The sequence below is a fragment of the Carica papaya genome, chromosome 1, assembly GCF_054855325.1.
Source record: "Carica papaya isolate Zhongbai chromosome 1, ASM5485532v1, whole genome shotgun sequence".
Classification (NCBI taxonomy): domain Eukaryota; kingdom Viridiplantae; phylum Streptophyta; class Magnoliopsida; order Brassicales; family Caricaceae; genus Carica; species Carica papaya.
Genome location: NC_142309.1, coordinates 28,148,233 through 28,172,107, shown reverse-complemented (window position 1 = coordinate 28,172,107; position 23,875 = coordinate 28,148,233). Strand labels below are relative to the sequence as shown.

General features: G+C 35.5%; 2 protein-coding genes across 7 annotated transcripts; one reads left to right on the top strand and one right to left on the bottom strand.

The window, feature by feature from the left end:
- Positions 1-2,537: 2,537 nt before the first annotated feature.
- Positions 2,538-22,964, top strand: OGG1 (8-oxoguanine-DNA glycosylase 1). 5 transcript variants are annotated; one of them, XR_015813484.1, is made up of 11 exons: positions 2,539-3,261; positions 3,589-3,799; positions 5,499-5,989; positions 9,624-9,693; positions 17,906-17,986; positions 18,082-18,200; positions 19,648-19,756; positions 19,877-20,314; positions 20,418-20,483; positions 20,640-21,852; positions 22,146-22,964. XR_015813484.1 is itself a non-coding variant. In XM_022040726.2 (3 exons), exons 1-3 carry the CDS (start codon positions 2,642-2,644, stop codon positions 4,105-4,107), a joined length of 912 nt encoding a protein of 303 aa, XP_021896418.1. In that variant the 5' UTR covers positions 2,538-2,641; the 3' UTR covers positions 4,108-4,513. The 5 variants fall into 5 exon arrangements, 2 of the variants coding, with proteins under 2 accessions (XP_021896418.1, XP_021896416.1); XR_015813483.1 differs by lacking the exon at positions 9,624-9,693; XR_002539485.2 differs by lacking the exons at positions 5,499-5,989; positions 9,624-9,693 and having other exon boundaries at positions 2,538-3,261.
- On the bottom strand, positions 7,424-22,541 carry LOC110813537 (beta-galactosidase 16-like). 2 transcript variants are annotated; one of them, XM_022040721.2, is made up of 19 exons: positions 22,392-22,541; positions 21,019-21,114; positions 20,826-20,938; positions 20,425-20,491; positions 20,091-20,183; positions 19,872-20,015; positions 19,461-19,555; positions 18,423-18,528; positions 18,114-18,198; positions 17,897-18,015; positions 17,617-17,781; positions 17,141-17,322; positions 15,773-15,864; positions 14,224-14,333; positions 13,851-13,943; positions 9,961-10,068; positions 9,523-9,668; positions 8,968-9,319; positions 7,424-7,717 (listed from the first exon to the last, which is right to left on the bottom strand). In XM_022040721.2, exons 1-19 carry the CDS (start codon positions 22,539-22,541, stop codon positions 7,607-7,609), a joined length of 2,427 nt encoding a protein of 808 aa, XP_021896413.2. In that variant the 3' UTR covers positions 7,424-7,606. The 2 variants fall into 2 exon arrangements, with proteins under 2 accessions (XP_021896413.2, XP_021896414.2); XM_022040722.2 differs by lacking the exon at positions 17,141-17,322 and having other exon boundaries at positions 15,773-15,818.
- Positions 22,965-23,875: the final 911 nt, after the last annotated feature.

The following is a 23,875-nucleotide window of genomic DNA, read 5'->3' as shown; positions in this document are numbered from 1 at the left end:
CCTCACCCTATTTCCTATCACGGTATTAAAGTTCAAAATGATAAAACGGTATTTCTTGAATTAACGCATGTGTGAAATTGCTTAAGGTTGCTAATGGAGCCCGAGTCTAGTGTGATTGGTGATTTACTATTATTTGGCATGTTTACAGCTTTAAATGCAAAATGAGGTTTGATGTGTTCATTTTACAGATTTGTGTGCATATACTACGTTTTTATTAATCATGGGTTGAATGACTGAAAAACTGATACTGTATGTTGTCTGTTTGGCATGAATTACTGTTTGCTTGTTTGTATGTTAATTGATGATGCTGATTGAGGAAAAGGAAAATGAAAGATTGTGTAGACTGATAATTGTATTATGGGGGTCAGCCTGACTAGATATCCTGGGAGATGGTGGACGGACCGGGTCCGTAGGGAACCCTACCGGGATTGTGGTCTCACATGCCGGACGGGGTATGGAGATCTTATGGTTTTGGCGCCCATACCGGACGGGGTATGGGGACGGCCCGTTTCACCCTCATACCGGACGGGGTATTGAGGTTTATGGTTTTGGCGCCCATACCGGACGGGGTATGGGGACGACCCGTTTCACCCTCATACCGGACGGGGTATTGAGGTTCATGGTTTTGGCGCCCATACCGGACGGGGTATGGGGACGGCCCTGGAAACTGATTATGAATGTTAAAGATTAACGGGTAGCGGAACCCCTATGGACCCCCACGGATACTAGTAGGCTGGTAAATGTGAAAAAAGATATGTTGTACAATGATTGAATTACAAGAGGCGTGATAAGTGTTATGTTTTACAGCTTAAATTATTCAATGATTATGATAATGTTATTGTTTTTCTCATATTGTTTTCATAAATTCCACAAAGGTAAGTGGATGGTAAAAGTTTTATTATTGATAAAAGGTTTTGTTGTAAATTATGCTCCATTGGTCTTTTTGTGTTTTTCTACCCACCTTTATCTCCGTGACGGTGAGATATCGTGATGTTCTTACTGGGCTAGTGTAGCTCACTCCTTAATTAACCATTTCAGATCAGGAAGACATGGTTCCCGAGCCCGTTCCGCAGGACGACGACGAAGGAGATGCCTAGAGACTCTGTAGTCATACGCATAGTTTATTTTCGAGTTTTCTTTCTTAGTTAGTTTAACCTTTTATATTTTAAGTACGTTTCTGGTCTTTCGTGTAAGGGATGTTAACTGAAATTTTGATCTCGCTTCCGCATTTGATATATTTAAATACTCATTTCTTTCTAATATTTCCGGGGCTGTTACATTCTAATTACAATTAAAGTGCACAACTCTTGTGGAACCTTTTAAATATCGTAAAACTAATTTTTGTGCCCTTTATCTTTTTTTACTAGTTATATAATAAGCGAAAAAATTAATTCATAAAAATACACTACTACAAGTTTTGTATATATTAAAAAAAAGATTACTCAATCAAAAATTTAATACCATTAGTAATGTGTAGTTTTTTATATCGTTATCAATTATTTTTATTATGTTTAAACACATAAAATATTTCATATAATATATTATTTTATAATAATATATATTTTATTTTTTATCTTATTGAAATAATATAAAGTATTTTTTCTTTTTAAGTTTTATTTTACTGAATTTCTTTTGATTCCATTCTCTTTTATTTCAATAAAACGATATTGAATTATGATAACAATTCGTATTAAAATACATAAATATAATATAGATTATGGTTAATTAATTTCAAAATGTAATTTTAGTATATAACGTGATAATTATTAATTATAGATTTTTAATAAATACGAATACAATTAATAATAATTTATAATAATAAATTATGAAATAATTATTAATTAATGGTAATAAGTAGTAGCAAAATACGACAACATACTATAAAAAATTGATAATTAACTTTAATGCACGGAAACATTTGATTAGCTATTAATTAAAATAATTCACATTTATACCATCATACATATATATATAATTAAAGTACGCACACATACAAAATCAGTTGGTTTTCATTTTATATATATAATTAAATAATCCAAATGTAGATGTACCCATTTTCTAGTGAGTGTTTGATTATATTTTCCTTTTATTTTTTATATTAGTAATAAAAAAATTAACAAGCAATAAAATTTAGAAGTGTTTTTACAGAAGAATAATTTTTTTAATTTTTAATAAAAATAAGGTTAAAATTTTAAATATATATATTTATATAATTTGTGTTTTAAGAGGTAAATAATAATATATTATATTCATCAATTTTATATATAATTTATTAGTTTTATATTAAACAAAAATACCATAAGAATTTATTGATAATTATTTTATATTTATTAAAACAGAGTTAAATACTTTTATTTTAAAAATAAAATAATGATGATTTATAATTTATTCATATTGGACATAATTGAATTAAAATAATTTATATTATTATATTCCTATTGTTATATGATTTTTTATTATTTAAAAAATTTACTATTTCTGTTAAATAATTAATTAAAATATTATTATTATTTTTTTTAATAGAAAATTCATCAAAACTCTTACTGTTTTTTTCTTGAAAGGGGGAGACACCGTAGGGAGAAATACCGGCGAAAAGAACCGGCCCTATTTTAGTCGGTAACGGAAACCCTTCTCCACAAAGATGAAGAAACCCAGGCTGACGCCACCGATACCACCACCGTTACTCCCGCTGATCCCTCAAACCCCTCAAAAAATCTCAACAACACACCTCAAATGGACGCCTCTGAATCTCACCCGGTCCGATCTCTCATTGCCCCTCACTTTCCCTACCGGCCAGACCTTCCGCTGGAAGCAAACCGGACCTCTCCAGTTCAGCGGTTCTATCGGTCCCCATCTAGTCTCCCTTAAGCACCACCCGAAAAGCCGACACGTTTCCTACTGCCTCCACTACAGCACTGATGCCTCGGCCGCCAAGCTCGCGCTCCTCGATTTCCTCAACGCCCGCATTTCTCTTTCTCAAATTTGGGCAGTCTTCTCGGCAGCGGACCCGCGGTTCGCTGATCTGGCTCTGCATTTGCAGGGTGCTCGGGTGCTGAGGCAGGAGCCGCTCGAGTGCTTGATTCAGTTCTTGTGTTCCTCAAATAACAATATCGGGAGGATAACTAAAATGGTAGATTTCGTTTCTTCTTTAGGACTTTCTTTAGGAGTCGTTGGTGATTTCAAATTTCACGAGTTCCCGTCTTTGGAACGCTTATCGATGGTGTCAGAGGAAGAACTTAGACAAGCTGGTTTTGGTTACAGGTCTTTTGCTCATTACTTCAATTCTTTGAGCTTCATCTGATTGCTCTTAATGTAAATTCTCATTGATTAGTTGAATGTGCCAATAATTGCGTTTCCTAATGTTCACTGTTCTAAATTACTGCATTGTGAAGTTAGGTTGCTCTATGATCTTGTTGCGCGTGTGTTCAGGTTGAGAATACTTGGTTTCCCTAGGCAGCAGATTTTACTTTCCAGAATTGACATTATACTCGGAAAATTTTCTGCCTCATACAAATTATGCTATCTTTTCTGGTATTTGGCAAGGCGGTATTTGATGTGTGATTATTGTTCACGGTACATGTTGAGCAGGGCCAAATATATAATTGGTACTGTAGATGCTTTACGATCAAAACCTGATGGAGGAATAAAATGGCTTCTGTCTCTTCGTAAATTGGACCTGCAGGAAGTCATTGATGCTTTATGTACTTTACCTGGTGTTGGCCCCAAGGTAGCAGCGTGCGTCGCTCTCTTCTCTCTTGATCAACACCAAGCCATTCCTGTTGACACGCATGTGTGGCAGGTATACATTGCAAAGTTAAATAGTGGAACCTACTTTTTGATATAAATACAGTGGAGATGGTTGGTTTGATGATATCAGAAATGGGCTGGAACAAAATGGTGGCCATCTTGTTGAGGTCCTTAGATTGAAATCCTATTTTATTTTGTGGGCTTCCAGAAATAGACATGATACTGATTTGCTACCTGTTAATGACACTCTTTTTTTTCTTTTCACAAAATGAGAATCAGCCAGCTGGAAAAATTCTTGCAACCCCCAACTTGTGGAGAATTTGTTTAGTGAATGTCAGAAGGAAACACAGATTCAACTAACTCTTGAGCAGGCTGACTGATTCGCATTTCCATTTGTTCTTGAAATAGAAATGACGTGATTTCAATATCAAAGGGAAAGTTTGCTGTTGCCTGGGTTCACATGTCCAATACCAGACATGTTTGAATGAGACTTAGTTGTTGTGTAGTTTTCAAGTACGTTGATCTCATTTAGCCAAAAGATTTAGATTGTGAAGGTATTATGGGTTTATGAAGTTGTGGGTAATTGATTGCTCAACTTGAACTTGGTCACTATGTAAACTTGGCAATTTGTGTGCTGTCATTGACTAGAGCTTGAATTTTTGGGGGTTTATGAAAAAAAGAGCAGAGGGAGTTTGACTAACTTATTTGCTATATTGATATTTGAATTAATGATCTTTGAAGTAGTTGGTAATTTAATGATGAAAAATGGTGTTCGAAGGAGCACTTCTTTTCAGGTTTTATGCAAAAGTAGAATAATCGACTTTGCCATGTTGTTTGCAAATTCTGAAATTTTGATCATCACATGGCAGAGCACATATTGCCCAAAAGAGGTGCCTCTGGTTTGATTTTACTGTTTGAGAATCAGTAATAGTCATTGTTAGAATTGTATTCTTCACAAATTGAATTCTATAAATGAATTGCTATGTAGAATTATAGTTGAATAATTGAAACTGATAGTGAATCGCACTAATCGTTTTGAATTTATTGATTCAATAGATTCTAGTTAAAGTTAGGTTAAAAAAAGATTTTGGATCAATATGTTGGATTTTAACTACATTTGTAACAATAAAAAAAAAAATCTATTCTTTAATTTTTCGGATGGTTTTAATGTGATATTCAGAAAAGGCAAGCAGTCTTCTAGATTAAAAAGACCTTCTATTTCCCTCTTATTTCTTCAGTTCTTTGAACTTTGTTAAACAAATTGTGTTTGTGGAAGCATTTTGAGGATGGTATAAGTCATAGAACTCTTGCTAGTTTGAGAAATAAAATATGTTCATGGTGTAATATCATACATATTTCCCAATTTTCCTTGGAAACAAGTAATTTTTATTGTCTACAATACTAGTGTTGGAAACAAGTAATTTTTATTTGTATTTATATGGAAACAAGATCTGATTTGCAGATTATATTTTAAATCTTATGGTTTAGTTTATGATTCTCGATGTAAAGAACTAGGATATCGATTCTCAGTTTGAACCTGTATTCAACAACTATGGTGATACTATTATTTGACCGAACAAAGACAAAATAGAAAAATTTTCGTAGAATACAAAACCGAGAAGGTAGTCACGTTACGCTCTTTATTTGCATTATCTTCTGTTTGAATTATAATGCAGCATCTAGGTAGTTTGTATATTGCTGTGAATTAATTAAGTTCTGATATAAAAGTTGACTTTTTTTTTTTGAGCAAGATTGCTACAAAATACCTCCTCCCTGAGCTTGCTGGTGCCCGCCTTACACCCAAGCTTTCTAGCTGTGTGGCAGAGGCATTTGTGAGCAAGTATGGGAAGTATGCTGGCTGGGCTCAGACCTTACTTTTCATTGCTGAATTACCTGCACAGAAGATGCTCCTACAATCATGTCCTGAAGCTATCAAAGAGAATAAACTTGCTGAGGGAAAGGATGATGAAACAATTTGCGGTGGCTGAAATGACAACTATATCCAGGTCTTTCAGATTGGAAACCAGATGCTCTCCTCTATGCACCTAACTTCCTTGATTGTTTTGACTTTTTATGCGTCTCCTTTGAAGAGCAAGATCCATATGATGCTTGTCTTCAATCATCTCAAGGAATGGAATCTAAATGATGTACCATGTTGTCATTTGAATGTTTGACTGAAGGATGAACTGCGTGGCTCTGAGAGTTGCTTCTATCATTTATGAGCCATACCCTGCACTTGCAGGTATCCCTATTTTTTTAATGTATTTCTAAAAGATTTCTTTTCAGGGTTTCATATTTTAGATTAGCTCCTTATGTTGATTTTGAGCAGTAATTAATTTATTGTACTTTAACTTTTAGTTTTCGGCAAACTTTTTGTTGGTTGTGGCCTTTTCCTCAGACAGTTAATGGCTGAAACAAGTGAAGAATAAAACATTGCTGGGAACAGAAAACCCTAATTGAAATAAAACTGGTTAAGAAAGGGGTGGTTTAAACTAACATAACATACTTCAGGCTTCCGGCCTTCCTCTTTGGCATGCACCAACAAATCTAATGTACCAGTCAATGGCTTTGGCATCTGTCAGATATTATGCTAGCCCCAAGTTCGGAACAATGATTTTGTTCTACAGCCTTAAAAACTTTGAGCTGATTCTTGCAACCGAGCCCTCAACCTTATCCTAAATATGCCTAGCTAAAATCTGGATAAATCGTGTTCATGTGGGACTAAGAAATATCTTAATTTTTGTAAGTAAATAAACTACAGGGGTAGGACTTATCCATGTGGCTGCTTGCTATGGGTATTGTCATTGGAATAGCACTTCGTTAAATGTTCACTTGAGTTTTAACTGCTGTTGAGGCTATAATCACAAATTATGTGTGGTAAAATCAACCTCCAAGCGGGGTCCCACTTAAAGAAGGTATATGTCTATTTGAAATCTCAGGTAAATCTATTTCTCTCCTTCATTAAGTATTCCTCGGGTGCCATTCGAGCCAGACCTCCTGGTTGAAGTATTATTCTTGTTTCACTTGATGACCACTTGAGTGGTAAGCGGTTTAGGGGAGAATTCTCACTTTAAAATAACTTAAGGAAGAGAGGAAAGATCATAGTCAATGGTTGCCCTATGTGTTTGTAGGAGTATGAATTCCCCACCTCCTTTTGTGCTTGGAGGCTAAAGGTTGTTGGATTCAATGGCTGGCCTTTTAAACTTGAGCTTGGCAGTCACAGGGTCGGTTGAGCAAGAGCTGTGAGCTTGGTCAGGCAGTGAAGAATGTAAATCTAGGCAGAAATTATATAAGCTTATTTCCATGCCTGTAATATTGTTCAAGAAACAAGAGAACTTTTGATGATATATGCTCCCTTTTTGATAGGATTAGAGGTCATTGGTCTAATGCCCTAAGTATTTTGGTGACGGTATCCTCTTCTGGATAATGGGGATTTGTGGACCATTATTGGCATTTTGGTTTCTAACACTTTGTAAATATTTTTTAATATGGGTTGCATCCTGTTGGTGCCTCCTACTGATGTTTCTTTTTATGCTAAAAAGAAATGGCAAGAAATATTTCAAGTTGATTATTTGTGTTGACCATGTGTTAGACCACTCTTCTTGCTGTTTATGTTTTTTTTAATGGTTGGCAGTTGCTTATTATATTTATGTACATAATGAACTTAAACTGCCACTTATCACAATGTGACTGAACTGTATATTGAGAAGTTATCAAGAATGTACAAGAAAACTTATTCTAAGATACTCATTTTAATGCAGACCTCCTGGTACTTTATCAAATAGGAAAGTTTTTAAGTAATTAACAAAATCTTATTCACTGAATTGCATATCGAGAAGTTTAACAAAACTGTAATGAATCATGTACACTGTGCATCAACCAACAGAGCTTTTGTGATGCCTGGGCATGGATCCTCTCCAAAGTATTCTTCAGATTGAGGAATCGAACACCTTCTTTTCCTTGTACAAGCCTAGCAAATTATACCACAAGAAAGTATTAGTCTAACTAAATGAAAACAGTATGCAATGTGTAAAATATTTACATTAGCTTCTGTACATGAAAGGTGAGCCCTTCATCTCACACAGACATGCTTGCCTACAAACATTTGTTTGCTAATGAGGTTTTAGTTCTGAGCTAGATATGACTAAACATCTGCATAAGCAAGTTAGTAGGACTAACTGCTTTACTTTCAAAAAAAGAAAAAAAAGGACTAACTGCTTACGTGACTTATCCCAGAGCAGGTTACTGAGCAGTTTTATTCACTCTTAGGGTGTGTTCATAACAGATTAACTATTTTTATAGAATTTATTTGGATTTTCATGCTAGACATTTTTTTTGAAATAAGATTTTCATGCTAGACATTAGAATGAGAAAATTCAAATATCAAATAAGTTATAAGTTGAAATGGAATAATACATTCCAAGTTTCATGAGAATTGGTAAAATTTGGGAAAGGAATTTTTTTTTGAAATATGAAAGTTGAAAAAAGATTATGAATGTTTAAAAGGGAAGTTCTCTCATTTGTTTGGTTCTTGTCTTCGCTAGACTATTTAAGATATGAGAAATGGAAATGACTTCATGAAACTAAGATTTCAATTAAAAAAGAAGCTCATTTGTTCCTACAATATTCTTAGAGAGTTTTTTTTTTTCTTAAATTCAAGTAGATATCTTGTTATTTTACTTGCAAATTTTTAACTATAACTGAATTATTTAGTTAAGTGAGAAAAAAGAAGATAAAAAGACTGTAGTAGGCTAATACCATATATGTGCCGTATCTTTTTCCTCCCTGTTTCTCTTTGACTTATAAGAGAGCAAAAACAATTATCTAGTTTTGCATTTATTGTTGTCAGAATGGATTTTTATGCCATAGACGTTTAATTTTGTTCTGGAATGAACAATAGTAATTTATTCATAATTCTATGTTATTCAAATTAAGGCTCTTTTTCACTGTGAAGAAGATGGTAGAGAGGGAGCTTTCTGAGGTTCAAGCCTTCTTTAATTTATTGATGTCTTTGGGCTGGTGCATGGACCATACTACTCCATATAACTAACTATCAAGATGGTGAAATCTGAAGAGAACCTTGTGTAGGATAAAGAATGAGTTAATTGGAATTCTAATCTTGTTTTGTTAAGGTTCTCTTGTACTTCTTCTCACTAATATTACATGCAGACCATCAATTTGAGCTGAATGATACTAAATTCAATTTTAGAAAGAACTTACCGCTTCTATGATGGTTCTGGAACGAGATGAGTGGCAGCTTCCAATGGAATAACTTTCACAATCACCAGAAGGTGTTCCAAAGCTTGCAAATAAGATCTTGGAAATGTTCCTTTCTGGAGGACACTGGAGGTGGACTGTCGGCAATCTGCCAGGATTCTTTTTGTCACCTTTTCCTCTTTGATTTTGTGTCACTCCTGAAGTCACTGGGGGCAAATGTGAATCAGTCACATGCCCACATACTTTTGTTATTGATACAGTGTCTATGGTAATCCCAGTGGGGTACCCATCTTCTTCTTCCAGCAGAACTACTAGGTTATTGGTGGGTCTAAGGAAGGAGCGAGGCACGTTATACCTAGAAAATGAATCAACAATAAGTAAAAAGTCCACCTTGAATTATCCTGGGGCAGTTGTGGGTTTAACGGAATTTCTTGATAGTGAAATAAAAATAAATATAAAAGCAAAATTTAAACAATGTACATTTGGAAAATAGGAAAATTTTTTATCCAATTCGAAATCATATTCAGTTGGCTTAAAAGCTACTGCATAGAATTTTACCATTTTTGCGAAGGATTCATGTTAGGGGTACGGAATGAGATCCAATATCGGCCAATGCTTTGGCCATTAACCCAGGCTTCTCCCTTTTTCATGGAGCCAAGGTTCAGTGCGACAGGATCATTTCCAGCAGGTGCGTTGAAGACTGTCTGCTCATCAGCAATGAAAAGAAAGGTGAGTGCTGTTGATCAGATTTGTTAAATGTTCAATCAGATACATGATTCAACTTTTGTATATGTAACATGTGAATATACATATATTTGTTTATATATTTATGGGAGTGTGTATTTATTATAAAAAAATATTTATGGAAGTGTGTACAATAGTGTTGCTCTGGTAGTCTTTGTTAATTTATATATTTACTTAAATTTTCTGCTAAATTAAATGAAAATCAACTAGATCATGTTGTGATGTAACTTGCATCATCATTAATTTGCATACCTTGTACCATGTGAGTCTTCGTTGAACTGAACTTCCAAACCTACTCCACTTGACGTTTTTCAATCCTTGCTCTGTGTAAATCTGTAATTTCTCTCCCAACAACCCAACCTTCATAAAAATTTCAATAAACCAATTGTAAGTGTAGTAAATCCTCACTATACTTGATTAGAAGAAAGGGATGTAATGTAGTAAATCTCACTATTCTTGGTTAGACGAAAGGGATGTAATGTCTGGATATGCATATTCTTTCATTTTTAAGAAAATATGAATATGCATGGTGCCAAGGCTAATCTCTATGTCATAAAAAATTACTTTGTAAAACATGCATTCTTATTGCCAAATGCCAGAATTATTTAGATGTAAGTAACCCAAAACGAGCTTGTTGTAAAGATTTGGGAACTGAGAAGTAGTGAGGTTAATCATGCTCTGATCAATGGATGTGTGAGGTTAGCCAGGCTCTGTTCATTGACCAGAGTATTCCTTTCAGTTAATCCGTGTTTCTAGTTTTTCATCTCAATTAGATTGCTGTCCTCCAAGTAGTTGTGAAACGTGTTGTGAGAATTCTTATTGAAGCCGAAACCTTCATGGTTTCTGTTGAGGAGGGAAACTTTTGTAATATCAACATATTCGAGGCTGTTAGAGGCAACAAATACTGAACTCTCACGGGGAAAGAAGTGGGTAGATGATTGAATGATTTTTCCAAGCAACCTCTGGCAGCTAGAAGGCAAATGTTCCATGAAGGAGGTTAACAGAGAATCCAACAAATATTTTTTTGGCTTCTTTGGAGTTTTCCCTCTCACTTCCTTTTGGAGAGGAAAATCTACCTAAACCTAGATATTTAAAGCCTTGTGTTATTTTCTCTTCCCTTTTGAGTTAGGGAGCATAGCACATGGGCTGGATCTTACAGGCGTGAGGTTCATTTTCTTTCCTTACCTTTGAAGAGGAATTGCAGGGGATATTTTCTGGAAGTAAGGGGGAAGAATGTTGTGGGCATTGGAAGGGTACTGGTCCTAGAAGGTACTAAAACTGACTAAAGGTAGAGATTTACGATAGCTATTGAACAAGTCTGCAAGTTAAGCCTTGAGGAGAGAGAAAGGAATTAGTCACAGACCTGTGTGGTTGAATGATGAACCAGAAAAGAACCGGCCTTGCAGCTTGCTGGGGATATCAAATCAAAAGGTCAGAGGTAGTGAAAGCTGCACTCTGGCATAAGACATAGTCGGTTCTTCTAGTGACGAAGAAAGAAATCTCAAAAATCGAGGAAACTCGTGTCTCTGCTTTGCAGAGACTTCCTCCATCATGTGAAAAAGAGTTAGTGTCTTAGAATTTTTTTTTGGAAATCTATCTCAGAGAAATGGCCCAAAAAATGAGAAGTTCACAGCCTAAGAGAAGAGGAAATTGGTTCAATTCAGGGAGAAGAAAATTGTAAGGCTAAAAAGGTCTAAATTTTTTTGCCTAGCAGAGCTCCTATTTCTTCTTCTTCTTCCTCTAACTCCTACTTGCGTAGCTTGTGAGTGAGCTTGGTTCTTGTTAACCACACAGGGACAAGTAGAAAGACTGGTAGCCCTCGTAAGAAAGTATTCCTTCTTCTCCATTTTTTTATCTTCTCCTCTTTGGGCTGACTATGGTGGAAGGGAAAGAGGGATTGGTTAAGGTGGATGGTAATCGTGCTCATATGGTGGAGGAAGGGAGAGTAGGGGACACAATGATGAAAAAGAAGGGGATGTTGGTCTAGGTTAAGAAAAATAGTATGAAGCTCCAAAAAATTTGGGATCAGTCTTGATGGATTTGAACTACAATGTTGTGCGCTTCTCAGGCTATTAAGACTAGAATAGAGAGTGGGCCTCTTGAAACTAGTCTCTGCAGGAATAGGAATCTGAAGGGAAAGAGAGGCAGAGTTAGAGACTAAAGAGACCAGGTGTATAGATAATTATGAAAAAAGGACAAGTCAATTGAATGGGAAATTCTGGGAAATGGGAAGGCTTTATCTCTACCCAATTGCAGTCATTAATAGAATCATTTTTTGGAGTAGGAGGGAGATGAGCGACAGATGCAAAAAGGCTACAATTATCGGGTTCCTTAAAGTATAAAAAAGGATTCTTTAAAGAGAGAAGGTGTACTGTCTATTTACAGGAGTCAAAGGTTGAAAATATGAATGAGGGGTTGTGAGAATGTTTGAGATGGACAGGTAGTGGGTTGGGAGGAGTTGCCAGTGGCTGGGACCTCTCATGGCTTTTTTTAATTTTGCTGAATGCAATTCATATTTGGTGCAAAGCTATATGGCTTCTTGTCAAACGTCCCATAACACGCCGTCAGGAAGGACCATAACAACAGAGATCACTTAGTAAGTTGGAAGGTTTGTTCTCAGTCTAAGAAGTCTACTGGTTTGGGTATCATAAATCTTGGATCAAAAAACTTATCTCTTTTGGCTAAATAGCTTTGGCACTATACACGAGAACCTAGTTTTTTGTGGCACAATGTGATCAACAATGTTCTTGGAAATTGCAGGCAGGATAGAATGCAATAGCAGGGAGATCATAGCTCATTAAAGTCCAATGAAAGCTATTCTCAAGTCCTTCTGTTGTACCTATCTTTTATCAATTTCAAAGTGGGGGATGTTCCACTATCAAACACCTTTCTTGCGTACGCAATATCAGCTCCTGATGCTTGCACATTGATTACACATATACATCCGAGCCAACCCAGCTTAACCACATGAGAGTGAATCAGTTTTCTGCTTTCAAGAAAGCAAGATTGTAAAATGGATGAGAAGATGAACTTGTTTGGCTGAACACCCTAAACTAGCATCTGCATATAAATGTAATAGCTTGATCATGGAGACAGTGAACTAAGTTGATGTTGATAATGGCAGTAAAGGGGAAGATGTTTGGGTCTGGGGTTTGGTTAAAAAGGTAGATAGAGTCGCAAAGGCGGCCAAGTGAGGCATAGGGGAGTTGGAGCTTGATGTTTAGGACCAGGTAATGGTAGATGAGGAGGTTTGAGCATAGGAAGGCTACACGAATCTAGAATGTGGCGGATGGATTTCAAATGGTCAATGAGGAGAGCAAGCTTATCGGGTGGTGATAGGTGGAAAGTTATGTGGAAGTCCCTGCTGTCTCTTTTTTGTGTTGTGGCGGTGGCTTGCGGAGTTTGGTGTAGCCTTTTGATACTTTTGGCATTATGTTGCTGGCTTGGTATTTTGTAACTTTGTCCCATCTGGGAATTGGGGTGAAGAAGAAAGCTAGAGGACTTTGTGGATAGGCTCTTTGTGCTAGTTTTTTAATGTTGTGTTTGGAGCTTTTCTACTCTGTTCTCTGGGACAAAGGGGCTTTCTTTGCTTTCTTGTGGATCAAGGCTCATGGGTTCTTTAGGGATGCCTCTAGGTTTTTTTTTTACAAAGGGCTGGATTTCAGTTTTCTATTACTTTGTGCATTTCTTTCTTTTTCTTTTTTTCCTTTTGTTGGTTGTGTAGGATTTCTCATCCTACGCTTTTATACATTTTTGGTTCTTCTGCCTCTAGTAATCTCTCTCTCTTTTTCTTTTTTTTGTCGAAAAGATTATAGAAAACATGGATGGTTAAGCTGAGCTGCTTCCTGAGAGAGAACAGAATGAAAGCGTTTTCAGCAATTACTTTAAGTAGAGATGAACTTGATGTGGTTCAGTAGAAAAAAATATAATTTAATTAAGATACCTGAACTGTTATTACCCCAGGGCAAACAATAATTGGGGCCACATTACATTGTGAGAGATTATTATTTTTTTATTCATATGGAAGGAAATTTTTAAAACAGTTGCTGTGTTTCTGAAGATCATAAACAGAAGGAAATGATGAATACCACATCATAAAGTGTTAAGTGTACTAAAACTAGTTTTGCACTAGGAGGCATTACCTGATATCCCCAGGATTGTCTGGTACAGTCTTTGTCTTGAACCCTTACTGTGTGTAACCCAGCAGCCTTTCGCTCAAGATGTGCTCCTGAATCCTTTATATAAAAATTTAAGTATACTTCAATATTTACGAAGACGCTCCATTAAAATGATAATCACCAACAATTTCATCTCAGAAGTTGAAGTAGCTTTTTGAAGACTTCATTATGCCTTTTGCCGTTCTAACATTTAAAACAAAAATTGTTCCTATGTCTTTAAGTTACGCAATAGAATCATTGGACGTGCATCTCATAGTTATTAGTTTGTTTCCTAATGGAGTGGCAAGCATGTAAGTAAAATGTATTGGAGAAATGATAAAATTTTAATTCTGGTTACCGGCAATCCAACCATAACACTAAGTAAAGCAACATCGTTTGTCCCTTTATTAAAATGAACTGTCTTCTCAAGGGTGAAACCACTCTCCTTGTGACTTCCATGTGCAGTTCCTGAAAGAACAAAGTGAAAACAATTGTTGAACATGAAAATTTTATAATGGTGTGCAAGGAGTAATTATTTAAATTTTGTAACGTATTCAATAAGATATATATCCTGCGGTTTTGAGAAGATCTTGATGCCTAAGAGTATACAAAAAAAATTATAAATTACTTAAACTAATAAACATTTTATGAGTGGACAATCGACTACATATATAAAGAACATTTAATCGTGCAGATAAATGGTTATGCCTTCTGGTTGTCAATAGAATATATGTTTAAATGAATGCCATGTCATCATGTGCAAGTAATAGCTCCATATGAATAACCCTGCAGTTTCTTTTTTTTTTAAATAAATGAAGAGTTTACTCTCTAAATATATAAAGATTGTTGATAATTATTCTTCCAAAAACCTGAAACAAATATGGTTCAAAAAGTAGTCCGTTAGGAATGCAAGTTTTTGAAGGTGCACTTCTAGTTGTAATCTGTTAAAGCGCATCTAGTTCAAGGCTAGGCTAAACATTCATGTGGCAATTTTAGATGTGAACTCCCTTTGTTCCTTTGCCTGTCAACTTACTACCGTTTCTTTGTTTTGTCTTCAATCTACACCAGAATGCATGCACTATGTATTCGTAAAAGAATATGTAATGTATAGATTCATTTCATGGGTTGTGAAGCAGAAAAATATGTAACATCATGGTTCATTATTTATGGAAGTAAATCTTGCGCAGGGTATGTTATATTATCTAATGAAACTGTTGTAGCAGGGAAGATTTACTGACAATATGGTTATGTAATCGAGTGTTCTATAATCCATAGACTAGTTTTATCTGAGATTTTTGGATAGCTTGTTATTCCTAAAAAGAGATTTTTGCTTGGAGAATTGTTTGAGCCACCCACGGCTCAATGGGGCCAAGGTGATGGGTTATCTTAAAGAGCATTAGTTATGGTGCAAAGCGAAAATTCTACTGCAGCAGGATAGTTCAACGGTAACGTCCATAGGAAATAATCACATCAGCAGACGGTGGCCTTCCTTTCTCTTACCAAGAAAACTAAATACAAGTAATCATTTTAGTCTTCATTTTGATTAATTTCAGATGACAGTGAGGGTAATTATGGGGAAAAGACTGATGGGTGTCCCAATTAGGGCAAAGACTTTATGTGTTAGAGAGTTGGAAGTTCTAGCAAAAAAGATAAATCAGTTGATTGCAATTGACAACAACCTGGAGAGCTCCATGTCGTAGTAAGGACGCAAAAGCAAAACAGAACAAACACGAATTCCCACCATGCAGTTTTAAGATTTTGAACTTTGTCTTAGAATTAGAATTTTCTGTTCAATATTCTGTTAAGAAAAGATATATTCAAACTTCAACATAGTATTTATTCAAAAGAATCAACACAGAAAAATTACATACTCAGATATCTTCAAATTATTATATGATGTTAATTACCTATGAAGGCATTGTTGACAAATGCGTGCACAACATGGCCATTGGACTGCACATTAAGTAGGCTTGTTTCAGCATCTGAGGAATGATTATATCTGCATTTGAATAGTATATGCAAGCAAAATTTAGTTAGTTCCAGGGGCACAAAGCTAGATCAAGTGGTGGGTGCCCCTCTCTGTTTTAAGCAGGAGAGGGTTCAAGTCCCCATACTTTCAGGTCTATCTCATGTTTAAAAATTATTCTTAGTATCGTAAGAGGTCCAATCTCACGGAAAAGGTGAAGGCATGGGCTTGAAAGAAGCTGTGAGAGGTTATTTTGAGAACCAATGTTGGGCAAGTCGATGTGGAGGTTTATCATTTAAGCTAAGCATGACAAGGGCAGTGGTTGGTTTACCAGAAGGAACATGGAGCCACATGGTTTTGGGTGTTTGGGAAGCTCTCCTTGTTTGTATGCAGAACAAAATGGGGAAGGCCATTTTGTGAAGTTTTTGAAAAGAATATTTGGTATGAATTCCTGAGGTCTTCAACATAGCTAGAAATAAGGAAGCTAAAGTGAAAAAGTGTTTTACAATGGTCTCTAATAAAACTTTTTCTTTTTTGGGATATTGGACTGATCCAGGACAACAACGATTGGCGATTGGATAGCTTGCCCACCTTCCTTCAGCCCCGTGAATCCAGATTTTGATGATCAGCTAGTTTGGAATTTGAATCAAGATAGATGGTTCACTGTTTAATCTTTCTACAAGCATCCTCAGGATAGGAGTTGTAGGAGATTGAGTTTTTTTGGAAGCAGATCTGGAAGAAGAAGAAAAATCCTGGAAGTGTATTTTTTTTTGGGAGGCTGTTTACGGCAGAATCCTTAAAATAGACAATATGAGGGGGAAAAAAAAGGAGATAACTTGGTGAATGGATGTTACTTATGCCAAGGGGCAGCACAGATGCATAATTATTTACGCTTTGGTTCCCTCTGGAACATTTTCTAGGGAACACTATCCTTGAGTTTGCTAGCTTGAAGTGAGTGATTGGCTGTATGGTAGGTAACAAACTATGGGCTTGGCTGGACACTGAGGCCAAGGAAGACTGTGAGAAGAATATTGCAATAAATTCTGTCAATTCTCTGAGTTATTTGGGAAGAGGGAAACAAGGAAGCATTGATGTGACACCTTCTTTCCTCCTGGGGGGTTGTTGGAGATCTTCTTGATATATTCACTAACTTGTAACTCATTATTTTATCATTGGATGGTAACCCTTGGTGCTGTGTAAATATCATATCTTTTTCTTCTGAAAAAAGAAGCACTCAATGGATAAAGATGATACGGTTTCATCTGGATTCAGCCAATTTTCCATTGGTTAATGTACAACTGTAGTTTACCTGAAAGTGCACCAAAGGTAATCTGATGTGTCTTTTGTTGTGCTCATGTGCTCTAATAATGTATTGGCTCTCAACGAAGTCCTTCCAAAATCAGGGACTGGCTCCTTGTATACTTCCCATCTTATAATGGTGTCAAACTTTTCGCTCAAGATCATTGATCTTGTACTTGTTTGTGCAGTTACCTGTTGAAGAAGCAAGTTCTCAGATAAAAGTACATTTTGAAGCAAGTTCACATAGATTGGCTGGCTTCTCTTGATTGAGAGATGTCGGTTTTTCTCCTCCTTTATCTAATAATGTTTCTATTGGGAGGGTAGCTAGTCCTTGTTTGCTGTATTCCTCCTCCTTTGTCTAATAATATTTCTTTTTCTATAAAGGATATATGTTATGTTCCTTTTCCTTTACCTGATAACCATTTTTTTTCCTATACTATATCATCAAATGTACAGGAAACTAATTGGTTTATGTTCAACTCCTACCTTTGCTGTGTTAAAAGCTATGATCTTGCAGTCTGGCAGGATGCTTATTGATTTTTGTGGTAGTTCATATAAATGGTTCTGGAACATGACTTTAGCAACTCTTGTACCGTCATTGTTTATCAGAAAGGCGGAACATTCTCCTGAATTCCTTTTAAAGACATAGGCCTGCAAAGACAGATTAACTTATAGTACTAGTGAAACTACTTATTTTAGTCAAAGAAGTGAAATTGATGTATGTTTATTTATTCTGAAATATGCTAAGATTTCTTATAGCCATTACTTCTTGTAGTTGACCCAAAGGGACAATGCTCTGCACTCCAGAAAGTAAAGAGTTTGAGCATAATTTGACTGCAGCATGTAATTCCTTAAGGTGACCCCACTTTGGCTGTCTAATTAGACCTGAACTTATCAAGTAAACATATTTAACATTTAATCCTGTTTAAATTATAATTTAAATGTTTACAGTCATATGATGGACCAACAAGGATGGGACATACCGTACTCATCAAGAGGAGCTTGATCATAGTAACTTGTAACCATGTAAGCAGCGGCCCTTCTTCCAAAATTTGTTCCACCATGATACTGTAAGTTGTGCTATATCTTAGAAATATGTTTATGCTGCATATCTAATATGAAAACAGTTGATGAATGAATTATTTCATGTTTCTCTGGGGAACCCATTGTTGACTTAAAGTGGCCAATACTTTTTATGCCAGCATAAGGTACATGTAGCATGAACTTGGATGTTTCCAACCACTAAACATGACATAAGATGGCATTAAAAGACTGGGAAGAGATGAATGTACCATGTAATAGTTTATATAGCTTCCTTTCTTGGCAATGAACAAAGCAACATGAAATGCAATATCTGCAGCTGATCTCATGTAAGGTTCCTCACCATAGGCCTGATAGCTTCATAAGAAGAGAAGGCGTTAGTTGCACATGAGATCTTGTAATTGATGGTTTGTTAATTGCTTGCAATGGCATGCATATTTCATTTAATTTTAACTATGAAGAAGCAGAAGGCTGCTGACTATTATTGTTCATGTTGACTAACTATTCTTGTGTTTTTATTACTATGCTGAAAAACGAGTACGTGAGTGCTTATAGAAACTCCTTGTACAAGAAAAGAAAACTATGAAGATGTCTGGGAGATATCTTCTTATTCTCTAAGGTTGTCTTTGATTTAATTCTTTTCAGTTCCTAGTTAATTTCTGTTTTTTATTTTCATGTTAGTCTTAATAGGCATGATTAGAACATAATATTTTGTGTTTGTTAGTATCACTCTTGCCATCAAGGAATTCGAAATGGGTTGCTGATAACTTAAACACAAAAAATTATATTCTAATTCTTTACAGTTAGATTAATATGATTGATTTTTTTTTTCTTTTGAAGAGAAATGATGGCTACACATTATCAGCGTGGTTACTCCTCATGGATGTTAGCACTTGAGAACTCCTTTGCTGTAAATGGGTGGTTTTAACTATAGCTGTTGTTCTTTGAGTGAGCCCATTGCCACAGTCTATTAACTATTAGTGTTCATGCAATCATCCAAATAGGATCCTATTTAAGGAAGGAAGGAAAGATTTTCTGTGACATGTTGTTAGATGCCAAAACTGGTGCTTTATTGATCCGTTTTAGACGCATTAGTCTTCAACTGATTTTATTGATTATCCATTTGTACTATATCTTAAGCGTTTGTAAATTATTCTTTTATTGAATTTTTTTAAGGGTGAGGACTTTATCTTCCCTATCTGCGTAATCTATGTAGCAAAGTTATTTTCAAATCCTAATTGCACTGATTTTAGAATAAAGAGTATATGAAGGATTCACTGTGCACTTACAAACTTGTCCAGTTCTCTGTCCAAATCCATGGCTTGTTTGGTTTGTTGGGTCCTGCAAATGTTTCCCCACATCGAAGCCCGTTGCATGCGTTTATCTGCAAATTTCTTGATCTAATTACTCAAAAGGAAAAATGTGCATTGTTAAAAGTGTGCTTGATGGTTAGTTATTTTGATTTTATAACTACAGGGGTTCCTGAGCATCAATAACAAATGTGGTGAGAGCAGGCTATCATAGGGAGTTCAATCGGACCATATGGAAGCATGTGAAATGAAGTTCCATTTGCAGATCCTCTACAGTTTGGTTTCTTTTTCTTAGTAATATCTTTCTGACTATTATGTGGATCTAAAAATTTCTCTTGAGGCGAATTTTTTAAAGATGCTTGTAGAGATAATTGGGTATACGAATCTAACCACAGGGTCTGGAGCATCATCTTGCTTGCACATCACCCACGGTACTCCAGTGTGAAGCCCAACAGCCATTGCTGCTGCCCAGCGAATATAGCGCGGCCCTTCTTCATGATAAGCTGGTTCTATGTTCTTGTATTCATTCTCAATCTGTATGTATATTCAGCTTTTAGATCATGAATATGGAAAAGATAATAAATGGAAACTCTATGTTACGTAGTTAACCTGTGATAGTATGACAGGCCCTCCTTGTGAAGCATATAGTTTTTCCGATTGCATCATGCGAACAATTTTTGTTGTGAACCTTTGCATATGGTACTGTGATCATCAAAGAAGGCTGACTTAGTTCTTTTTTTTTTTCTTTTGGGGGGGAGGGGGGAGGGGGGAGGAAGGAGGTTGCAAGATTTCTGGGGCTATCAATTTATGGAAATACATGTTTGGTGATTAAGGTAGTCCTTTAATTATAGAAGTTGTACTTGAACTTTCTTAATGAACTTTATGTATAATTGGCAATGACAACTGACGCTATTGATTTCTTGCAATTTGTGGTAGTCAGTACCTTGAAGAGTTTGTTGTCAGTTCGGAAAGCAATGCCTTGAACATCATGCAACCAAAAGGGTAGGCCCCTGCAACACCATAGATTAAGTTTTTTTTTTTTCATGCTTGAAGTGCCGTGTGTTTGTGCATGTAGAAGGTTTCAATATAATGTAACATGAAGCTCAATAAATACAATTGATGAATGATATAGGATCTTCTTCTTTTTCTTGCTAGAAGGGAATGCTGGCACTGTAGCCAGCGGGTGTCAGACCCCGACCTCCTCTATGGCCATGGAGCTGACAGGACATAACCATTTAAGGCTACTGCCTTTGGTTGAATGATATATATATCCTTTCTATGTGAAAAGGATTCGCTTGCATTATTGCCTTGGAATATTGTTAATTTGAAGGGATTTTGTGTTACCCGTAAGTCCATTCAGCCTCAATGAAGGGTCCAATTCTTAGGCAAGCATATAGGCCTTGAGCTTGGATTTCCTTTATGAACCTTATAATATCATTTCTGCCACTAAAATCAAACTGCCACATAAAACAGTTACTGCCAACTTTGTTAAATGAAAAAGAGAATGAGAGAGGAGAGAAGAGAGTTAAGATATTACCTGTCCTTGTTGGGGTTCATGGAGGTTCCAAAACACGTAGGTTTGTATTACATCTAGTCCTCCTTCCTTGGCTTTGGCTATTAGAGATGGCCACATCTGCAAGTTCCATACTTCTATATTTCAGAACTTGGCTACCATGCATTGCCTTTCCATCTTGTTGGAAATAATAATTATGACTTTGTTAATTACTGCTTTTTCCTTTAAAAAGATTAAATCTTTTCAAACTTGTAGCTTTGCACCCCAAATGATCTCAAATAGTTTATTTAATTGGCATACAGTGTTAATCATTCTCTGAATTGCCTGCTTAACAACTCAACCTGGACTCTTTCAAAGCTGGATGATTTTTAGTTGAATGAGAATATGTAATCAGAATCAATATCATACTAGTGAATATAATAAAGATTTCTGAGACATGAAATAAATTCAGTAGAAATAAACCAATATTGAACACAAGTTAGGGGTATGGACGCAAGTTAGCAATTTAAATTGAATCATTCGGCAAGCGTTGTCATTTTAGAATCTGGTAGGTGTCAGCCTTTGTTATAGCTTTCAATTTTTCCTCTCTATTGATTTTTTTGTGCGTGAAATCCAGCCAGAAAGATATTTGATAAATTGATTCTTTAGTCAATCAAAGCAATAAATTAAAAATTGCAAAAATTGGTACATTAGGATAGAGTTTGTTGAAAGAACTTTTCTTAATATGTGAAAAAAGAGAGTGACGAAACTAATGCTTACAGCAACATGGCATGCAATTGGCAAAGGTACCTTAGGTGATGAAAAAAGAAAGAATGGGACTTCTAGTTTCAACTATGCCTGAGGTGCTCGAAGTCAAAAGTAAGACAAGAAGTCTTTCCTTCAACAGCTGAATTCTTAGTCCTTAGCTAAATCTAACGAGATTTAATTTAATGCTATTTGTAGTTATCAATTCTTACTTATTTTGGTTCCTTTTTTTTGGTAAGATAGGTAAGACTTTTTCATAGTTTGCAAGTTGAATTGATCTTCAGTTATGACTAAGAATTCAACTGATTTGTTTAGAGTTCTTTCATATCTAGCTGAGTTGAGCCGAAGAATATCTCTTCGGTAAGTTACTATTACTTTTCTCAAACGATTTGTGTGTTTTTCTTTAGGTGGTCCTCAATGAAATTTGGAGATACTGTATATACAACAGTAGGCAAAAGCCATGCACACTCTAACCATGTGAAGTGCATGATTCTATCGTCCTACCTACACGTTATAACATATCACAGCTCAAATTACATGATCAAACTTCTTAGTTTTTAACGCTAAATGAATTTCAAGTACCATCCTAGGTTGCCACGAAGCAAAGCTGAGGAGATGAAAAGTCGATAAAGGAAATGGTAAGATTGATTTACCTGAGGTGTGCTACGGGGGTAGTGAATAGACCCAGAGAAGAGGATCTTGTGTTCACCATTGATGATCAATGATCTCCCATCATATGTCACGTTACTTGCTTGTGCTACTCCCAGAAATAATACCCACACAACCCACACCACCATTTCCATCTAAAGCTACAATATACAATATTACGATTAACTGCCTCTTCTTTTGTTCACCTTGTTGCTCTAGTGTGACTTTTGCTGTATACAACTCTTGCTTGTGTGTTTGTGCAGGTCAAGGACGACCTAAACCTTGCTTTTTATAGGTGAGGAGACGAAAGCTCGACGGGGTTTTGAATATATCTGAAGAGGTAGAAGATAGGAAGGTATGAAATTTATGATAGATATTCAGAATAAGACCAAAAAAAGAAAGAAAGAAAATTGTGAGAGATAGGTTCCTTCCAGTATTACGTAATTCAGACTTTCCTTGCAAGCACCAAACAACGTTTTGCACGATTAGGAATATTGTTTTGTGTGTTTTAAATTAGATAGTGATGCAGTGATGGTAATATATATATTTTTTCTTGAATATAAGCACCATGTGACTTATAGTGTCTGAGGTTACTTATTTTATGTGTGTAGAAGTCATGATCACACTCACCACATTTATGGTCCGTTTAATTTACTCTGTAAACTGTATTATATAAAAGTATTATGTACAAAATTATACTGTATGTATATATATACACAAATATTTGGCTTGAATCAGTCTCACCAGTCTCTTGAATTTTGACTTGAAACCCAGATAGTTCATAGTTAAAAACTTCAACTTTTATCTCTAAACAAATGAAATTTATGTAAGAAGAGTATTATAATTAATAAATACATAAGCAAGTAGGCCATACATTACCATTACCATGCATCTTGTCAAAAACAAATGGGAATAGAACCTGGCAGGTCAGACGTCATGCAGTCTTTTTCCTTTTCAATTATTCATTTTTCCAATTAATTTTATAATAATACAATTGAAATCAATCAATACAAAATCATCCAGAGGTTGAGATGGATAAGCTCCAACATGCAGAAGATATATATATATATATATATATCTCTATATAGGGTAGCTTGCCAAGAGAAGATAACGTGATGATTAAATTCTTATAATTGCAGTAGTTAAGGCAGATCAGTGTTTGACTTAACCTCTTAATTTATAAAAACATGTATAGACTAATAAAATAGGAACACTGAAGCAGTTGGATTAATTGTGTTGTGATATTATAATAATTTGATAATCAAATTTATGTACATGATACTTATAATAATATATATATATATATAAAAGATTTGATCCAAACCCTATTGTTTATTGCTTTCTGTTTTTCCTTCTTAATTTAGTTGCTAGATTTCTTGATAATGGTGTGGTTATATATGGCTGCATATTCAGTAAAACCTGCTTCTTTCAAGGTTTAAATTACAAGCTTAGGCCCTCACTGTGTCTGCAGCCTTTTGAAATACTAAAT

Coding starts and splice junctions, on each gene's coding strand:
- LOC110813537 (XM_022040721.2), bottom strand. CDS start 22,541: ATGGAAATGGTGGTGTGGGTTGTGTGGGTATTATTTCTGGGAGTAGCA. Junction 18,199..18,422: donor GCTATATAAACTATTACATG/GTACATTCATCT, acceptor CACAACTTACAG/TATCATGGTGGAACAAATTT. Junction 18,016..18,113: donor AGCTCCTCTTGATGAGTACG/GTATGTCCCATC, acceptor TGATAAGTTCAG/GTCTAATTAGACAGCCAAAG.
- OGG1 (XM_022040724.2), top strand. CDS start 2,642: ATGAAGAAACCCAGGCTGACGCCACCGATACCACCACCGTTACTCCCG. Junction 3,262..3,588: donor CAAGCTGGTTTTGGTTACAG/GTCTTTTGCTCA, acceptor CATGTTGAGCAG/GGCCAAATATATAATTGGTA. Junction 3,800..5,498: donor TTGACACGCATGTGTGGCAG/GTATACATTGCA, acceptor TTTTTGAGCAAG/ATTGCTACAAAATACCTCCT.